Source organism: Fomitopsis serialis, assembly GCF_022376445.1.
Source record: "Fomitopsis serialis strain Sig1Antser10 chromosome Unknown B0H18scaffold_47, whole genome shotgun sequence".
In the NCBI taxonomy this organism is placed as follows: domain Eukaryota; kingdom Fungi; phylum Basidiomycota; class Agaricomycetes; order Polyporales; family Fomitopsidaceae; genus Fomitopsis; species Fomitopsis serialis.
The window spans coordinates 170,690-185,895 of record NW_025955007.1 but is presented as its reverse complement, the minus strand read 5'-3'; the positions used below and the strand labels follow the sequence as shown (position 1 = coordinate 185,895).

The 15,206-nt window shown below is 52.6% G+C and overlaps 7 protein-coding genes across 7 annotated transcripts; 3 read left to right on the top strand and 4 right to left on the bottom strand.

Annotated features, from left to right (window-relative positions):
* Positions 1-240: 240 nt before the first annotated feature.
* On the top strand, positions 241-3,931 carry B0H18DRAFT_1120462 (muts domain V-domain-containing protein; the record flags this gene model as incomplete). The annotated part of the gene is made up of 27 exons (XM_048034126.1): positions 241-298; positions 335-474; positions 526-672; positions 722-743; positions 791-863; positions 918-1,112; positions 1,167-1,237; positions 1,287-1,325; positions 1,375-1,463; positions 1,515-1,670; positions 1,738-1,815; positions 1,865-1,906; positions 1,966-2,202; positions 2,261-2,319; positions 2,378-2,490; positions 2,555-2,566; positions 2,614-2,755; positions 2,813-2,820; positions 2,871-2,958; positions 3,009-3,109; positions 3,157-3,269; positions 3,320-3,339; positions 3,409-3,459; positions 3,508-3,526; positions 3,579-3,625; positions 3,673-3,710; positions 3,765-3,931. 27 exons carry the CDS (start codon positions 241-243, stop codon positions 3,929-3,931), a joined length of 2,325 nt encoding a protein of 774 aa, XP_047891921.1.
* Positions 3,932-4,388: 457 nt separating this feature from the next.
* On the bottom strand, positions 4,389-5,891 carry B0H18DRAFT_1120461 (glycoside hydrolase; the record flags this gene model as incomplete). The annotated part of the gene is made up of 10 exons (XM_048034125.1): positions 4,389-4,526; positions 4,588-4,679; positions 4,737-4,849; positions 4,923-5,165; positions 5,220-5,231; positions 5,294-5,363; positions 5,426-5,481; positions 5,565-5,617; positions 5,672-5,714; positions 5,770-5,891. The coding sequence occupies 10 exons, from the start codon at positions 5,889-5,891 to the stop codon at positions 4,389-4,391; spliced, it is 942 nt and encodes a 313-aa protein (XP_047891920.1).
* Positions 5,892-6,347: 456 nt separating this feature from the next.
* B0H18DRAFT_955905 (uncharacterized protein) lies at positions 6,348-8,402 on the top strand (the record flags this gene model as incomplete). The annotated part of the gene is made up of 8 exons (XM_048042400.1): positions 6,348-6,443; positions 6,548-6,639; positions 6,742-6,842; positions 6,995-7,093; positions 7,400-7,424; positions 7,479-7,583; positions 7,655-8,131; positions 8,174-8,402. The coding sequence occupies 8 exons, from the start codon at positions 6,348-6,350 to the stop codon at positions 8,400-8,402; spliced, it is 1,224 nt and encodes a 407-aa protein (XP_047891919.1).
* Positions 8,403-9,378: 976 nt separating this feature from the next.
* On the bottom strand, positions 9,379-10,501 carry B0H18DRAFT_470365 (uncharacterized protein). Its single transcript, XM_048038210.1, has 6 exons — positions 10,406-10,501; positions 10,255-10,355; positions 10,061-10,088; positions 9,956-10,013; positions 9,874-9,898; positions 9,379-9,815 (listed from the first exon to the last, which is right to left on the bottom strand). Exons 1-6 carry the CDS (start codon positions 10,412-10,414, stop codon positions 9,632-9,634), a joined length of 405 nt encoding a protein of 134 aa, XP_047891918.1. The 5' UTR covers positions 10,415-10,501; the 3' UTR covers positions 9,379-9,631.
* Positions 10,502-11,438: 937 nt separating this feature from the next.
* B0H18DRAFT_470356 (uncharacterized protein) lies at positions 11,439-12,431 on the bottom strand. The gene has a single exon (XM_048038209.1). It carries the CDS (start codon positions 12,332-12,334, stop codon positions 11,672-11,674), a length of 663 nt encoding a protein of 220 aa, XP_047891917.1. The 5' UTR covers positions 12,335-12,431; the 3' UTR covers positions 11,439-11,671.
* On the bottom strand, positions 12,418-13,900 carry B0H18DRAFT_1085722 (alpha/beta-hydrolase; the record flags this gene model as incomplete). Its single annotated transcript, XM_048031952.1, has 8 exons — positions 12,418-12,501; positions 12,559-12,637; positions 12,701-12,894; positions 12,945-13,194; positions 13,246-13,348; positions 13,398-13,559; positions 13,616-13,694; positions 13,883-13,900. The coding sequence occupies 8 exons, from the start codon at positions 13,898-13,900 to the stop codon at positions 12,418-12,420; spliced, it is 969 nt and encodes a 322-aa protein (XP_047891916.1).
* Positions 13,901-14,077: 177 nt separating this feature from the next.
* Positions 14,078-15,055, top strand: B0H18DRAFT_1015368 (uncharacterized protein). Its single transcript, XM_048029206.1, has 4 exons — positions 14,078-14,570; positions 14,615-14,716; positions 14,781-14,826; positions 14,885-15,055. The coding sequence occupies exons 1-3, from the start codon at positions 14,283-14,285 to the stop codon at positions 14,793-14,795; spliced, it is 405 nt and encodes a 134-aa protein (XP_047891915.1). The 5' UTR covers positions 14,078-14,282; the 3' UTR covers positions 14,796-14,826; positions 14,885-15,055.
* The last annotated feature ends 151 nt before the right edge of the window (positions 15,056-15,206 follow it).

The following is a 15,206-nucleotide window of genomic DNA, read 5'->3' as shown; positions in this document are numbered from 1 at the left end:
TTTCTTCTGTTGTGATGCTATCCTGATTCCTGAATCCATTGAACACGGCTTATTCACAGAACAGCGGTCGTTGAGTACGTTGAGTTGACGTTGAGTCTGTCGGCGTCGACGTCACGTACCACGTGACTTACAGAGTCGCGTCGCGTCGCGAGTCCCGACGCCGACGCCAACATTCTTAGCTCTTTCCCACAAATACTCTCTACCGGAACTCTTCTACCTGCTCTCAACTCGCGATAGAATATGTCTGAACAACTGCAGCTCACCACGGCCTGGAACTCATCTTCCCGCCCAGCAACGGGTATGTCCCGACCATGGACCGCTCAGTCACGTACAGGTACTGGACGCCCTCAAACTGCTGTATCCTCCCGTCATGAGGCGAGCTACGTGGTGTCTGTGCTCGAAGGTCGAGGTGTCGCCCGGGAAGTCGGTATTGCTGCCCTCGAGAAGGATACGGGTAGGGTGTCGTTGATACAGGTCCGTGGGTGAAGACCACGAAGATGGGCGACAGCTTATGCGCTCTCCTAGCTCGCAGATAGCCCGACCTATATCAAGACTTTACATCAACTCCATTTGCATTCACCGTCGCTCATACTTGTTCCTGATACGTTCTTGTCGATGTCGGACGTCTCGTTGGCCTCGGGTGGGAAGAAACCGTCAACGACGTCTGTCCTCGTACAGTGCATGATGGAGGAGTTCGACGTACCGATTGAACCTGTCAGAGGAAGTACTGGAACGAACTGCCGGTAGGTTCATGGCTCTACGTACTGTTCTGAATGGCTGATGGCTCTAGGTCTCGACTTCATCACACAACTCATTGTGGAGGGTGACGAGAGGGCTGGCACGATCGTCGCAGCTTCCACCAAGTGAGTATATGCGCCCGATCTCGATCAAATTCGGTCCTCTAATTCAGCGAGTAGGTACTATGCACTCTCCGCAGCCAGTGCGCTGTTCAAGCATGCTGAATCAAGGCTTAATATACGTTTCGCTTCGGCCTCGTTGCTCATTCGCTTTGGGCAAGCGGATGGCACGATGATGATTGATCCAGAGACATCTCGTAACTTGGAGCTTGTCGGCAATATGTCTAGCAAGAAGTCCACTCACTCACTCTTCGGGTACTCTCATAGCATGGCATTCTAAGTCTTCGACTGATGACTTGAAAACATCAGACTGATGAACCATACGTACACGGCAATGGGGGCTCGGCTGCTACGAGTCAATATTCTTGCTCCGAACACTGGTGCGTCCACTCAGAGCATTTAGACAGACTCTGACATGGATTCCTGCAGTGCAAGGATCGATTGAAGCGCGTCTGGACGCTGTAGAAGGTTTTCGATCATGTTCCACCTATGAACTTTCTTGATCTATCACCTGTAGAGCTGGTGCAAAACGAAGATCGCTTCAATGAAGTCAAGAATGCGCTGAAAGCCTTGAACAAGATGGACTTTGACAAGTTGATCTGCTCGGTGCGTCTCACTTACTATCTGAGCGACGCAATGATTATGACACGCCAGTAGCTCGCTGCGTCCGAAGCACGGGAAAGCGACACTGCAAAACCAGCAGCGGCTCGTGTATCACAGATGCTGAATCTCCGAAACATCGTAAAAACCATGCCTCTTCTGTCTCGAGCCCTAGGAGGCTGCCGTTCTCAGTTACTGAGCGTCATTGCGGAGGTGCGGCGCATGTATCTTTTGCTTTCTGTCTGCCAGACACCGACCGGTATTGCGCGCCTTCGAACAGATGGTATCAGATGAACGGCTGGCGAAGATCGAGAGGCTAGTCACGGATAGCTTAAACGAAGCGGCTACCCCAGCAAAGGTAGCATGATTCCAGTTGATAATGGGATTTATCACTGACGTCGACATAGGCTGGCTTAGGCGCACTGAACGCTCGCGTCTACGCGGTAAAGGTAGCCATAACAACCCTTTCACGCGAACTAGTAGCTTGAACTCGAATTACTTCGTGCAGGCAAATTGCAACCGTCTCCTAGACGTCGCGCGCGAAACCTACAAAGAGAATTTGGGAGACATCTTCACCCTGAATCGAGACTTGTCAGAACGTCACAATCTTCCGCTCAGTCTGGTCTATCAGGACACCGGATTTGTATTCGCGCTCAAGAAGAACGAACTTGAAGGCGAGCTGCCAAAAGGGTTCATCAATGTCACCATCCAGAAAGGGCGGTGGCTTTTTTCGAGCATTGAGATGGTAAGCGAACAGCCTTCCTTTCGATTTATCCTCCGTTTCCGACGCCCGGTGTTCACAGAAAAAGCGTAATGCGCGAATGAAGGACGCTTTGGACGAATCACTCATCCTGAGCAACAAGTATGTTCATCAATATTCAAGTGTTCAACCGCATATGATCACTCACCATTCGATTCAGGATCATCCAAGATCTGGCAACCGAGGTCGTGATTGACATCGGCGCGCTCTATAAAGCCTCAGAGGCTGTCGCCATACTAGACATGCTCTGGTCTTTCGCACATGTTTCCATTCGTACCGTATCTTTTCTCTGTTTCTGGACACTCTTCGACTCACGCCACGGATTCTGTTCATGTAGTGCGGAACTATGGTACGCCTATCCTACACATCCTGGGGTCGATGTTGACGGTGATGCAGTGCGTCCTGAATTCACGGGAACCTTGGCGATCAAAGCAGGCCGCCATCCCATTCTGGAGACAGTCCAATCGGCTGGGACCCTAGTCCCGAACGACGTGTATTGCTCTGAGGCAGCCTCATTTCAGATAGTGCAAGGGCCCAAGTTCGTCAATGGTACTCTGAAAAGATGTATCTTGGCTAATTCATACGCATATCATAGCATGTCAGGTATATTGGTTCCATTACTAGATAGTGCTTGTCTGATCGTCAATGTGCAGGAAAGAGCACGTATTTGCGCCAAATCGGATTATTGACAGTCATGGCTATGAGCGGATGCTTCGTTCCTGCGGAATATGGGAGCTTCAAGTCAGTGGAGTACAGCCCATGAGTCTCATGGTATACTGATGTCCTCGTAGACTGCACGACGCATTACTCTCTCGCCTCTCTAACGATGATGATATGGAGAAGAGCTTAAGTACTTTTGCCAATGAAATGGCATCTTGCGCCATGATTCTAGGTGCGACCATCTACTTTCCATATTCGCCGATCTAATCCCCTCTTCAGGACTAGCGACAGCAGACTCCCTCGTAATGATGGATGAAGTCGGGCGCGGTACATCCCCCCGAGAAGGGATGGGTGTTGCACACGCCATTGCTGAAGAACTCATTAGGGCGAAGGTGAGTACATGCATGGTTCGCTTGTGTCGCGTTGCCCTCAATACCCGCAGTCATATGTCTTCTTCGCAACGTAAGTCCACCTGTTCACTGTGAACACAGTCGTGCCTTGTGATTTTGGCTGAAGCTATGCCACTATCAGACACTTCACTGAGCTTACAGTGACGTTGTCGCATAAGCCATCGGTCGTCAAGTGCGTGCTATTGTTACATGATCGGCGACAAGCTGACTTGCGTTCCAGTCTACACCTTGCTGTGCAGGTAACATATTTGCCCGTGACCATTTGCCAAGCTAAATCCTCATACATCGCAGAGAGCCCGTAGGTCCACAACGAACTTTGGCCTGACATTCCAATACAAGTGCGTCGGGTATGCATGGTTCTATGGACTGCTGACTGGCTTTGCAGGATTGTCGATGGTGCATCGGACGACATCAAGCACTACGGTACGTGGTCTGGGACATCTTACTAATGTTGGTCAACGACTATCTCTTCTCTAGGGCTGGAACTCGCCAGACTGGCCGACCTCCCCGAGGACGTTCTTGACGAAGGCAGACGAGTTGCCTTAGGTCTTCAGAGCCTCCAGGAACGACAACAACAAGACAGTCAAACAAACAAAGTCGCCATACGGCGCAAAGCTCTCTTGAGGGTACTCCGACGAATCTGACTCTGCTTGACATTGCTGACCTGTGCAATTTCTCGAACCTTGCCACGTCTTCTACCTACTGGGCTAGCTTCGAACTCAATTGACGCAAGCCTTCGAACATTCCACCCTTCCGGACGAAGAGCTAGCAACATACCTCGGCAGGATTCAAACAGACATCACCCAAGTGTTGAGGGAGACCTTGTGATTGGCGCAATATTGACTGTTTTGCTATCCTCTGTAACACTGTGAATTCTACGCCCTATGCAGATGTTCAGATTGATAGTGTCTCCTATGACCGTTACGTGCGTGAGGTTGGAAGTGGCAGTCAGTTTGTAAGTTGTCAGTTAACGAATGCCATTATGATGAATAGATTAGATCCTGTAAACGAGTGTTATGGGACGAATTCCGGGTACATGCCATAGTGCTCCTATATAATAATGCACCTCACCAATAAATAATACGAAGTCATAACGGTCGACTAGGTGTTCGCCGAGATCGCGGAGACGAGAACATCCAGTGCAGCGAGCTGTCCCCAGGCTGTGTACGAAGCAGCAGGACCGTGCCAGTTGATCGCATATGAGTTGCTGTTGTCGGCGAGATCAAGCAGCGCGTTATACTGCGGGAAAAGGTATGCTCAGCGTCGAGTAGACAGCGTAGAAAGAAGACCATCATCGCACCTGGACATCGATATAGCTGTGGATGAGGACCTGGAAGTCCCAGTCGTCTTGATTGCGCACGAACGCCTCGTTCAGCCCGCGGATGTATATCGCTAAGCAGAGGCCGTCTCTTTTAGCCCGGGCAACGCTCAGAATAATCGGCAACGTACCCTTGAAGCCTGCACCATCGTTGTCTGAGGTGTCTCCGGCGCCCTCTGTGATGATACCATCGGTGCCTTGCCACGGGGCATTCTTGGTGCCTGCCGCCACGACATTGATCATTCTGCAGGTCGCAACAAGGCAAAGTCATGAGCCTGAGTTTTACGACGTTCCTCAAGACCGAGTCAATGACGTACAGCGTCGTCCAGTGTGCGTCTCCGCTGACATCGGCCAGCACTGCGAGGCCCTCGACAAACTTGCCCGTGTTGTACGTGAACAACCACGACGCGGCCGAACGAGTGCAGTCATGCCCGTCGACGCTATCCAGCACGAGACTCGCTGAGTTGATATTCTGATTCTCAATCCACTGCGCCGCGGCGACCGCTGGGCCCAGATACGTGGATGTATCATCTGTTGCGGATGCGAGAAAAGCGGAAAGCCTGTGGTAGTCGCAGTCAACAGCGTGGTCGTAGATAAAGCGGAGCTCGACCTACGTGAGGAAAAGTCTAGTGGAGCCCCAACACATCGTCAAAGGTCTACTTCCGTCGATAGCGTAGTGCTCACATACCCCGTAGTGATCGAGTTAATGCCCTGATCGTCGGTCGCGGGCCGCCAGAAGACGCCGCCTGCCATCGTTGCTAATTAGACAAGCAAGCGCATGTCAGAACATACAGTGCACGATCGACAGATTTGTACTCACTCCCATCGCACGTCCCAGCGAGACTGAAATCCTTGACCGGGGTCGAGTTTGCAGAGCTTGTGCAGCGGTGATCTGGCTAGTACGGGAGAAATGAAGTCAGTGACTGGCCAATTCCTCCTGGTTGCTTAAGCGAACTCACTAAGCGGAGACATGCTGCCAGGTCGCAACGGCGTGGTTGAGCATGTCCTTATTCTAGTGCGACATATACGTCAGTGAATTGATCCCGGAGAATAACTTGCCACTGACTCCATACGCGCGGTAGGCGTAGTATGCCGCCGTCGCCCACCACCTAATAATCATGCATATGAACACCTCTTACAAACGATGCTCGCACAAGAACTTACATGGCATCGTCGTTGTAACCATACTGATCAGCGTTTGCGTAGAGAGAGTACACTGTGTTCAATGCGTTCACCACAGTGCTCTCATATGTCGTCGTCTTCGCGAAGTAGTCCTGGTTCGCCATTGCAGAGAAAACGTTCCCATTCTGCCAGTAGCCAAGCCCAGAGAACGAAGCCGTGCTAGTGTCCAGTTGGCAGCAATGACGTTGATGCCGGCCTGCGCGATGGAAACGCGCTCAGACAAAGAGCGATTGTTGCTGAATTCCTAATGGAAAGGACGGATCAGCATGATATTTTGAGTGAATCTAACACGATGGAATCTTACACGCCACGATGTGGGGACCCCGAGATCCTGTGCCGGACCCAGGCGGCAGATAGCAACACTGCAGCGACTCGGACGAGATAACCAACATGTCGATATAGAGTACTAGTAGCTATGGGCATGAGACTTGCATGGCCTTGAGATATATATACACGTCGGAGCGGGCGCCATCATTCTGTCACGGTCATGACTGGCCATCCCTGAGGCCTGAGGCCTGAGTGATGGCAATGCTCTGTCGCGACCGTGACACGAGGGCCGCATGCATCGAGACGAGCAGATGCGACGCATTCCGGCAGGAGGGAATGAACTCATCAGCGGATCTGCCAACGTTGGATGGCGCGACCGTGACTCGGACGTCCGTCTGGAAGCATGCGGCGGCAGCGTCATGAATACGACCTGTACTACCGGACTTGTGCAGGCTGAAGCGCCGCTGACCTCCATCAGAGAGTATCTATGTAGTTTGGTGTCCCTCCTCTTCAGCTGTCCGCCATAATGAAAACGAACCGTGTAACGAATTCGAACTCTGAAAGCGGCATCACTAAATGCTTCAGGTGAGTCCCTGCCAGTGCATTGCCCTGTCGCGCTAATTCCGACATGATTGATTCGTGTACAATGGCAGTGCCCGTCGCTGAAGTCCCCTGTGGCCATAACAGAAACACTGTTCACAAACCGACCTTGTTGAGTGAGGTCAGAAGGAAGCTGAAGGGTGCGATCCTCGTTTTCCGTGGTGACATTCTTGCGCGCACAGTCGGAGGTAAGTCTCCAACCTAATCACCCGTCAAATGTACAGCCTTCTTCCTCTCTGCAGCTCATATCTATGTAATCGCCATCTCTCCAAGTGATCCCGCATACCTTGTCGAGCACCCACAGCTGTGTTCTGCCATGGATGTTCTCCGGGCTCCCCAGCGTTAGCGCCCGTTGTTGGCGGCACGTCGACCATCGCACAACGTTCATCACACGACAACGCCACCCTCGATGGCCCGTTCAGATGCGTGGCACGCCTTAGTGAGTCTACAGCAGATGTTCTACAGTGTCTACGAGGTGTGCAGCCCTTTTCTCGATTTTCCCGATTTTTCATGATTTTTTCGATTTGTTTTATTTTTCACGTGCGCGGCGCGACGCGGACAAGGGTTTCAGGAACTGCTGTGTTTTGATTCTACCTTTGGCCTGTTCTCTCTCAACTGCGCTGAATGCGAGACACTTTCACTATCAGTTGCTCAGTAGGCCCGGGCCAAGATCGACCGTACGCGTGGTTGATTACTGGCAATGGTGTTGCGATTTGTGTCGGGACGACGTTCTCGCTGCATTCAGGTAAGATGAAACAGACCGGCCCGACGTGAGTTCAATTACCAGATTACGGTGAGCATGACTGACTGTCTGAGCTGTACAGCACAACTACCTCCTCTGGAAGTCCGGACAAAGATGTCGAAAGTTCTATACCACGGCTTCCAGTGGAGGCCTGGGAACGGATCGTCGACCACGTAGCGATGCCGGGGTTAGATCTGAACTATGTGCCCTCAAGGGAGAATCCCATCTGTCTGCACTCGTGTCTTGCTCGCTGTGCAGGGACTGGTACTACTCGACGTGGTACTATCTACGCCAGCACATTCATTTACAACACCGGAAGGACGTCGTATCACTCTCCAGGACTCTCCTTGAAAGGCCACGCCTCCGTGAGGCCATCCGACGGGTCACTGTCTCGGGGTCCTCGCCCTGGGAACGTTCGACAATTGGGCACCTAGGGACATTTGCAGTCATGCTCGCAGGGAAGCTCCCCAATATGTTCCTGATCGCCATCAAAAGCGCTGAATGGACTAGTGGCTCGGTTCAACCAAAGAGCATCAGCTACTTGACCGCCTTTCGCTCCGTTCGTCAACTATCCATCAGTTCCACTACTTTGTCGAGCGTCTCCCAGCTTACCAGCCTCATTTCCGCACTCCAAGGACTACGAAGTCTATGGTGCACGAATGTCAATGCGTGCAGACACAGCTGGTCTCTCCGGCCACCCTCCCACTACGCTGTTCAAATCTGGATGACCTCGAGGTGCGATGGGTTGCACCACCAGTTAAAGACCTCTTCTTGCAGATCAGTCGTGCTTCTCGAGTTCGCTTCCTCAGTCTCGGAGTGGACGTCGAGCCACATCAGTCTTCGACAATTTGATGGATGCCAGACTTTGCTGGATGCGAGTGCAGCGTCACTAGAAGTGATTCGGCTCCATATCGACGCTCCGTCGTCCGCAAAGGACGGTGTTGTTGATGTTACATTACCCGTACCAGGCAAGTTTTCGCGATGGCATCGAGAGCCGCCAGACTAACGATGAGATATCCACAGATTCATGCGATCTTTCGCGCCATCGTGCCTGCGGAAATTAGAGATATGGCTGTCCTACCCATTCACAGCATGGTCCTGGATTTTTGAAGTGCTATCCCGCGTCACTTCGGAATGCTTCCGAGGAATAGCTGCTGTCCTATGGCTTCGGACAGGGCATGTGGCCGATGACATGGATGGGATCATGGCAACAATGGAGGAGATTGGAGTCCTGGAACAACTAGACACTTTGCTATAGGAGAAACACTTTTCCACAATTGCGCCAGGTGGCAAAGTCCTTCGTGGATCTCGGAAGAAGATACTTCCAGTATGGGTCCAACATATCAAAAGCAGATGGATGACCTCGTCGGGCGGAAGATGCCATATGCGGAGGCTCATGGTACATTAACGCATGTGGTCAAATGCTTGAGTGGATCAGCGGAAGAAAGCTGAATGCACTTCACAGCAGGCGGCATAGCTTCCAAGGGCTGCGTGACTGGATGAAGGATATGAAGGAAGTACCTAGCACGACCGCAGGACAGACACGTTCTGCAGAGGCATAGCCTGAAGGCCAAGTCAATGGTACGTAGCGGCATCATGATCTCGCTTGTCATTGACGTAGTCGCAGAGCACGGGTTTAGACAGTCACCAACACAGGCCTCGTCACAGCGCAGAATCCACCTGGGGATGACGCTGCTCACAAGGAGATAACACAGGCATCCTTCAGACATTCTCGCGATCAACGAAGGTACACACCAAGATACGGTGTGCTCGACCAACACTGATGTACTTGTCGTCAAAGGGCAACCTATTGGACAGCGAAAGGCGCACGACGTCCTACGAGAAGATTATAGACCACGACGACGGTCGACTAACATGTGAATCAAGGCTAGCTTCGTTACGATCCAGTGTACAGGCGGCGAAAGTCAATTGACTAAGTATGGCACAGATCAGGGAAGGGTAAGCAAGGAGTGCGGGTATAGGGCACTGTCCGAAAGGAATCGAATAATAATATGTACAGTACACAAGTTGCAGGTGGTTGGCAATGCAAAAATCGAGGAGGATCGAGATTATACGTCCACCGATCCGGTGGTAACCTGAAGAAGGGAGATATATCAGTCGCTTGACGATAGGCGGCACACTACGCCCATAATTAACGATCCGCACCTCGGACATATCAGTCTTGAAGGCTCCGGGATTCGTCGCGAACGAGATGTCGGTTCCCTGGCTATAATACTACGTCGTGAAAGGAAAGACCGACATCAGTATAACGGTTGTCAGCGCAGACAATGACGACCGTACCAAGGCTTTCGGGTCCCTTGACGGCGTCGAGCTGCCCCGACCTACCGCATTGAGCGGGACCGTTCTGTCCGAGATGGCGTATTGGGTTGTGCCGCGCAGCTTCTCGCGCGCATTCAGCCTGATCCGGAAAATAGGGATCAGCATCACAGACGATGAGTTAGGTCTATAGAACGCACGTTGCTAGCGTGGAGTTCACGTAGCCTGATGGTGCTGAATGAGCATCTGTTGCTGAAGGCAGAAGCAAAGTGATGGACTTACACTTGCTGATGAGGAAGTAAAACATAGTGTCCCAGTACGTGTTGGAGACGACTTCGGACTGCGTGATGCTGAGTACATCGTTAAAAGTGTGCAAGCTCAGCTCACCAAGATAATGGTACAGATTGCACAGATGCTAGGGAAACGCGTCAGCATTCGATAGCGGCTGAGAGCGAACGTGAGTACGAACGTCGTCAGAAGGCCTGTGTTCACGCAGTACACGATCATGATATCAATAGCTTGTCCGTCCTGGGAGTTGACGTCTCAGGCAGTGGTACGGAGAAGCAAGTGAGCTCATTTACCTCTTGATACCAGATCGCGACAAGTGTAGGTAATAGCACATGGCGCCCGTGATGATGGCGTCTCCTGCGATGCTACACGCTAGGGATGCTGTAGATGCCCACTGCGAAGAATGTGAGGGCTACGACAAGTAGTCTCTTCGACCGAACGCACTGTGATCATCGCAATCGTGGCAACGAGCTTGGTCTCTTGTCTGCAGGACAATGATTGTAGGTGAATGGAGCGAGATGACTCAATTCGAGACTCACCCTTTACCGGCGTAGTCTAGTTCATCCAAATGTTCTCGTCAATCTGGTATACAATTTGTATGACCGTAACGACACTCACAAACACCGAGGACTGAAAGAGAGGCAGGAATGGTTAATCATAATCAGAAACCGTCTAGTAATTGATACGCACTCCATTGGGTCATGGTGAGCGCGAGCTAATAGCAACTGCTTCAACGACTGCAGGCGGGTCAACGAGACATGGAACTCACGATGGTACCAGTTACGAAATAATTCCCTCGGCTGACTAACGGTACAATGAGGATTGGAAAATGCTATTGAGCGTGATACGCACGGATGTACACTCGTAAGGCGAAGAACCTGGTGGAATGGTTAGCAGGCGTACTTATGGGCCATGGAGTGAATATACCCTTGCACAAGCAAGCCAATCGACGTCGTTATGCCGACCTCGAGCTGAGATGGAACGCATCAGTGACGTGCGACGGCATGATCGTTAGACGTACACCCAAGCTCCTGCGATAATAGTGAGTTACTGAACTGAACGTTTATGAAATAACGACATACCATGGCACGATTGCGAGGGACTGCGGCATGGCGTAGTTCTGAATAAGATACCACCAATTGGAATGTACGACTGTTATAACTTGGACCACGTCGAGTACGCTGCGAAACCTATGGTCAGAACCAAACCTTCGTCCGCGTTGAGGAGACGTACAATATTAACGCTACCTGCCCAGCTCGTGAGCGTACCGATCAATGGACAGCGGAGAGCCATACGCACAAAGAGCTTCAGCCACTTGGTGTCATTCCAGTAGCGATCATAGTATTGGTAGTCTGGAGAAGGGTCACTCCGAAAAATCTGACGACCGTCGCGTCGAAGTCAAACACACACGTCTATTCGCATGGAGACTCACGTCGAGCTGAATACGAGACCGAGCAGGATCGCGCCGAGGGTGGGCTTGACGAGAGCCAAAATCTCCTCCTGTTCCGCAGCCGACATCTTCTAGGAGGGATCGTGAAGAGCTCAGAAAATACGGAGACCGACCAAAGAAGGGCGGGGTAGAGAGAGAAGAAAAATACGAAGAGGATGAAGGCAGAGGTGAAGGCGGGGACGGGTGCTAGCGCCAGTATTTGGGGAGAAGTATATCCATGGACGGAAGAAGCTGGACGGGTGGTGCGGTCGGGCAACGCATCATGCATCATGGATCTGAATCAGACCCAGCGCATCGATCAGTTGGCGGATTGGCAATGCAGAGATGTTGATGGAACACACGGCGCTCGCTGCAGGAATGCTGCTTTGTTGTGATCCGGTCCTCCCCGCTGCGCGCGCCGCCCTACCAGGCCCTATCCCGCTAGGCCTTTCCGGGAAGCTTGCTCTGAAAACTCCGAGTCCCCGGCGCGAGATACTTGAGCCACGCGGGCCAAATGCGTCCTCGTCGCCACACTGCACACGCTGCTGCAGTCGCCGCGGTCGTGCCCATGACGAACAGTTCAACAGCCTGTATACACGCGTTCTTGTTCCTGGCGGCGATAACGCGAGCAGTGCTTTCTCGGTCCTCGCATTCCTCTCTGGACAGCACTGTTCTCGCCGAGCCAGGCCGAGCGCGGACATTGTCTCCGGCTTGGACGGGCGTCCGTTTTCGCTTCCAAGGCTACGAGTACATGTAAGCAACCTACTGCTGAAGACAGTCCAGAAGCAGCTGGCAGGCGCCACTGCACCTGCTCGGTGACTCTGAGGGTCCGACCGCGCAAGCGCTGCGCAGCGCGAGCCCAGGAAGAGTCGAGGTAAGAAATACGACATTGTACGCCACGACCGAGCCACAATGACATGTGTCCAGAAGCAGAGAACTGACATGTACGGGAGACTCAAAGCGATCTGATAGCTATTTTGCGGTCAAGGCGAATGGTGTAGGCGGTAATACACCTTATTACACACCCTTATAGTTTTGAGCGCGCGCTAGCAAGACTTCTCAAGACATTTGCAATGCACGCTGCTAGACCATCCGGGTTCTCTTGTAGGGCCTGGGACGCTCACAAGTCAGATGTAAAGTAATGCCAGATAAACGTCCGAATACGCACAAAATGCCCGGCTCGCTGAACATACTGTATGGACGTGACTTTGCGTAGCTCTAAAATGGAGTCGTGGCAGTACTTCGGGCTGAAAGACATTTATAAACAAGTGAGTAATATACGTGAGGACTCAAGAGAACATCGCACGCACACCACGTCTGATCGTTCGCCGAGAATGCAATGTACCTCGATTTGGGGATCGAGCGTGCCAATTCGCTCGGTCGCGGTGAAGTGCGGTTCGGTGTCCGCGAAGGCCTTCTTCTCTTGCAATGTCGTACACGCCAAACTGACTTTGGTCACATCCTCGCCGTTCTCCCGCCCACGGACTTCCTTGAGGCCATGGCGCTGCCGTGCATTGTCAACAGAGACATGGTGGATAAGCCTAAGAAACGAACCGCAAGTAACTCGAGGATCCGTGGATCCCACATCTTCCAAGGGAGGCGCTCCTTGAAGTACGCAAGGGCCTCCTCGCGGCTGTTCCACGTATCCTTGCGCGCTTCCATAGCCTTGTACATCATCTCCAGTGCTGCCTTCCTGTTGACGCCGTGCTTGTTGAACGCGTCGCGCGTGACAAGGGAGGGCTCCATGAAAACAACAGCGCGATAGGGCGTCTTGTCGGATGGCAATGAGAGCGTAGAAAGCAGTCTGGCAATGCTTTATCAGTGCGGTGTGCACGTTGATATGACCCCAACGTACATGGCAGTCACTCCCGCAGAGTGTCCGATGGCTACGAGTTGGTGTCCAGAGAGGTGCTCTGAACAAACAAGGGCACGGAGACCGGCGGCATACTCTGTTACAGCTGAAGAAGGATCAGATGGACAACCTCGAAGTATAAGATGGGGACGTACAAAGGCCCTCAGTGTCGATCTTCAGAATGTTCTCGTTCACAGTCGCAGCTTCGCCATGGCTCTGCCAGTCGACGGACCACGCCTCGCGCACGACGGGCGCGTTGAACGCAGAGTCTTTGAGCTGAAGTAGCTCAGCGATGACGACCTCCCAGGACTCCTTGTCTGTCAACGAAGACACGCTGAGAATGGGAGGATAACGAAGGGGCTGGAGTACGTACGTGATCCGGTGCAGTGAGTAAAGAGCAGAGTCAAACCCGCAGGGACCGCACCATTGGGCACGTAGCGTTTCGCGACTAGCTTGAGCCCGGGCTGGGAAGTATGGGATACCGGAAGACGATGGTCGAGGTGTCGTAGGAGACCATTGTGCAGGAATGGCGCACACCTAACTCTAAGTCAGAAGAGCGGGGCACCGTCGGGGTGTCCAAGCAGCTTTGATTATAAGGCGACCGAGCACTCCGAGGAAGGCGACGCTAGACGGCGCCGACCTTCACGCTGCCGCACATGATTGCGATCCCATCAGAATGGTCCCGGTGCCCGAACTATAGGTCCAACGCTGGACTATGAGTTGTGGTCCCGGAGAAATGCTGCATAGCGAGGAGGTAGAAAGATAGGAAGAACGCATGCAGAGGGGAGTGAGGGCATTGGAGGAGGCTGTCGCGCACGACGGCGGAATCGACGAGGAGCCGCATGACGGCTTGGGTATGTAAGACATTGCCATATTGGGATTTTCTACCGAACGCCCGTCGCCACAAGCGACCGGTTTTCGTGAGACCGTCACGAGTTGACATTGCTTGTTGACACCCACCATCCAGGGCTCGTCGTCATTGCCGGCACACGGAAGCTTCTCTTCTTTACAGCAACTCTGCGCATCTGCTTTACCCCCTTATGAACAAGCTCATCCGCCTCATTTTCCGTGGCTACGGGCGCGTCGAAAACACAGGTTCCACCGCGCGGGATCATCTAGCAAACGAGCGAACATATCTCGCATGGACGCGCACTTCTCTTGGCCTCATTGCACTCGGCATCGGCGTAGAGCGCTTCGAGAGATTACGGGCGGACCTCAAGACGCAAATCGCACCGGCGTCCCCAGACATCCAAGCAGAACACGAGCGCCAGGTCGGGCATGGGCAACAGCTAGCTGGGACGCTCCTTACAACCGGCGTGGCGACGCTTGTGATGGGGACCTGGCGGTATTATGCCACGTTGCCGATCTACAGAAAGGGGTATTCCGCCCTAATGTGCACGGCGTTGCGCTCGTAGTTGTTGGCTGCGCATGCGTCACTACTGCCGTCGTGAGGAGTGAGCTGCGCCAAGCTCAGGTCAGTGAAGTTTGAGCGGGTTTGGGTCCGGATATTGTGTGTTCACTTAATGCTCTTACGACAGCACTTATCTACATAGGTTTTGCAGGGAAATGTAGCTCTCAAAATCGGTGAGCATGAGGTCTTACATGCACGGAACGATCATTGGATGACTCTTCATCAACTTAGATGTGTTGAATCACATTGTTAGACGAACCATTGACGGTTTGCGCTCGCGCATAGACATGATCGATACGGTCAAAGACAGGCACGCCGCGTAGTGAGGCAGGGGCCCGCCACTGCCTAGCTCAAGATTCCGTGACAACATCGTATAGACAGGGCGCAATCACATGAAGGAGTTCCTTGTCTGAGGCATTCTTGCAGCATGCTCAGCCCCGAGCTGGCCAGTCGAGTACCCGATTGACTGCCCAGAAGGTTCGCACCGCCGTAGGAAGCATCAGATCATAAGGAACGGGGAATCGACTCAACGTGACCATCTATGTGGACTCAT

Bases quoted from the DNA above. Each gene is read 5' to 3' on its own strand.
- B0H18DRAFT_470356 (XM_048038209.1), bottom strand. From the start codon at position 12,334: ATGTCAGTTCTCTGCTTCTGGACACATGTCATTGTGGCTCGGTCGTGG.
- B0H18DRAFT_470365 (XM_048038210.1), bottom strand. The intron at 10,089-10,254 runs GTAAATGAGCTC...GCGTTTCCCTAG, and splicing joins TCGCGATCTGGTATCAAGAG to CATCTGTGCAATCTGTACCA. The intron at 10,014-10,060 runs GTGAGCTGAGCT...AGCATCACGCAG, and splicing joins CAATCTGTACCATTATCTTG to TCCGAAGTCGTCTCCAACAC.
- B0H18DRAFT_1015368 (XM_048029206.1), top strand. From the start codon at position 14,283: ATGAACAAGCTCATCCGCCTCATTTTCCGTGGCTACGGGCGCGTCGAA. The intron at 14,571-14,614 runs GTGATGGGGACC...GCCGATCTACAG, and splicing joins CAACCGGCGTGGCGACGCTT to AAAGGGGTATTCCGCCCTAA.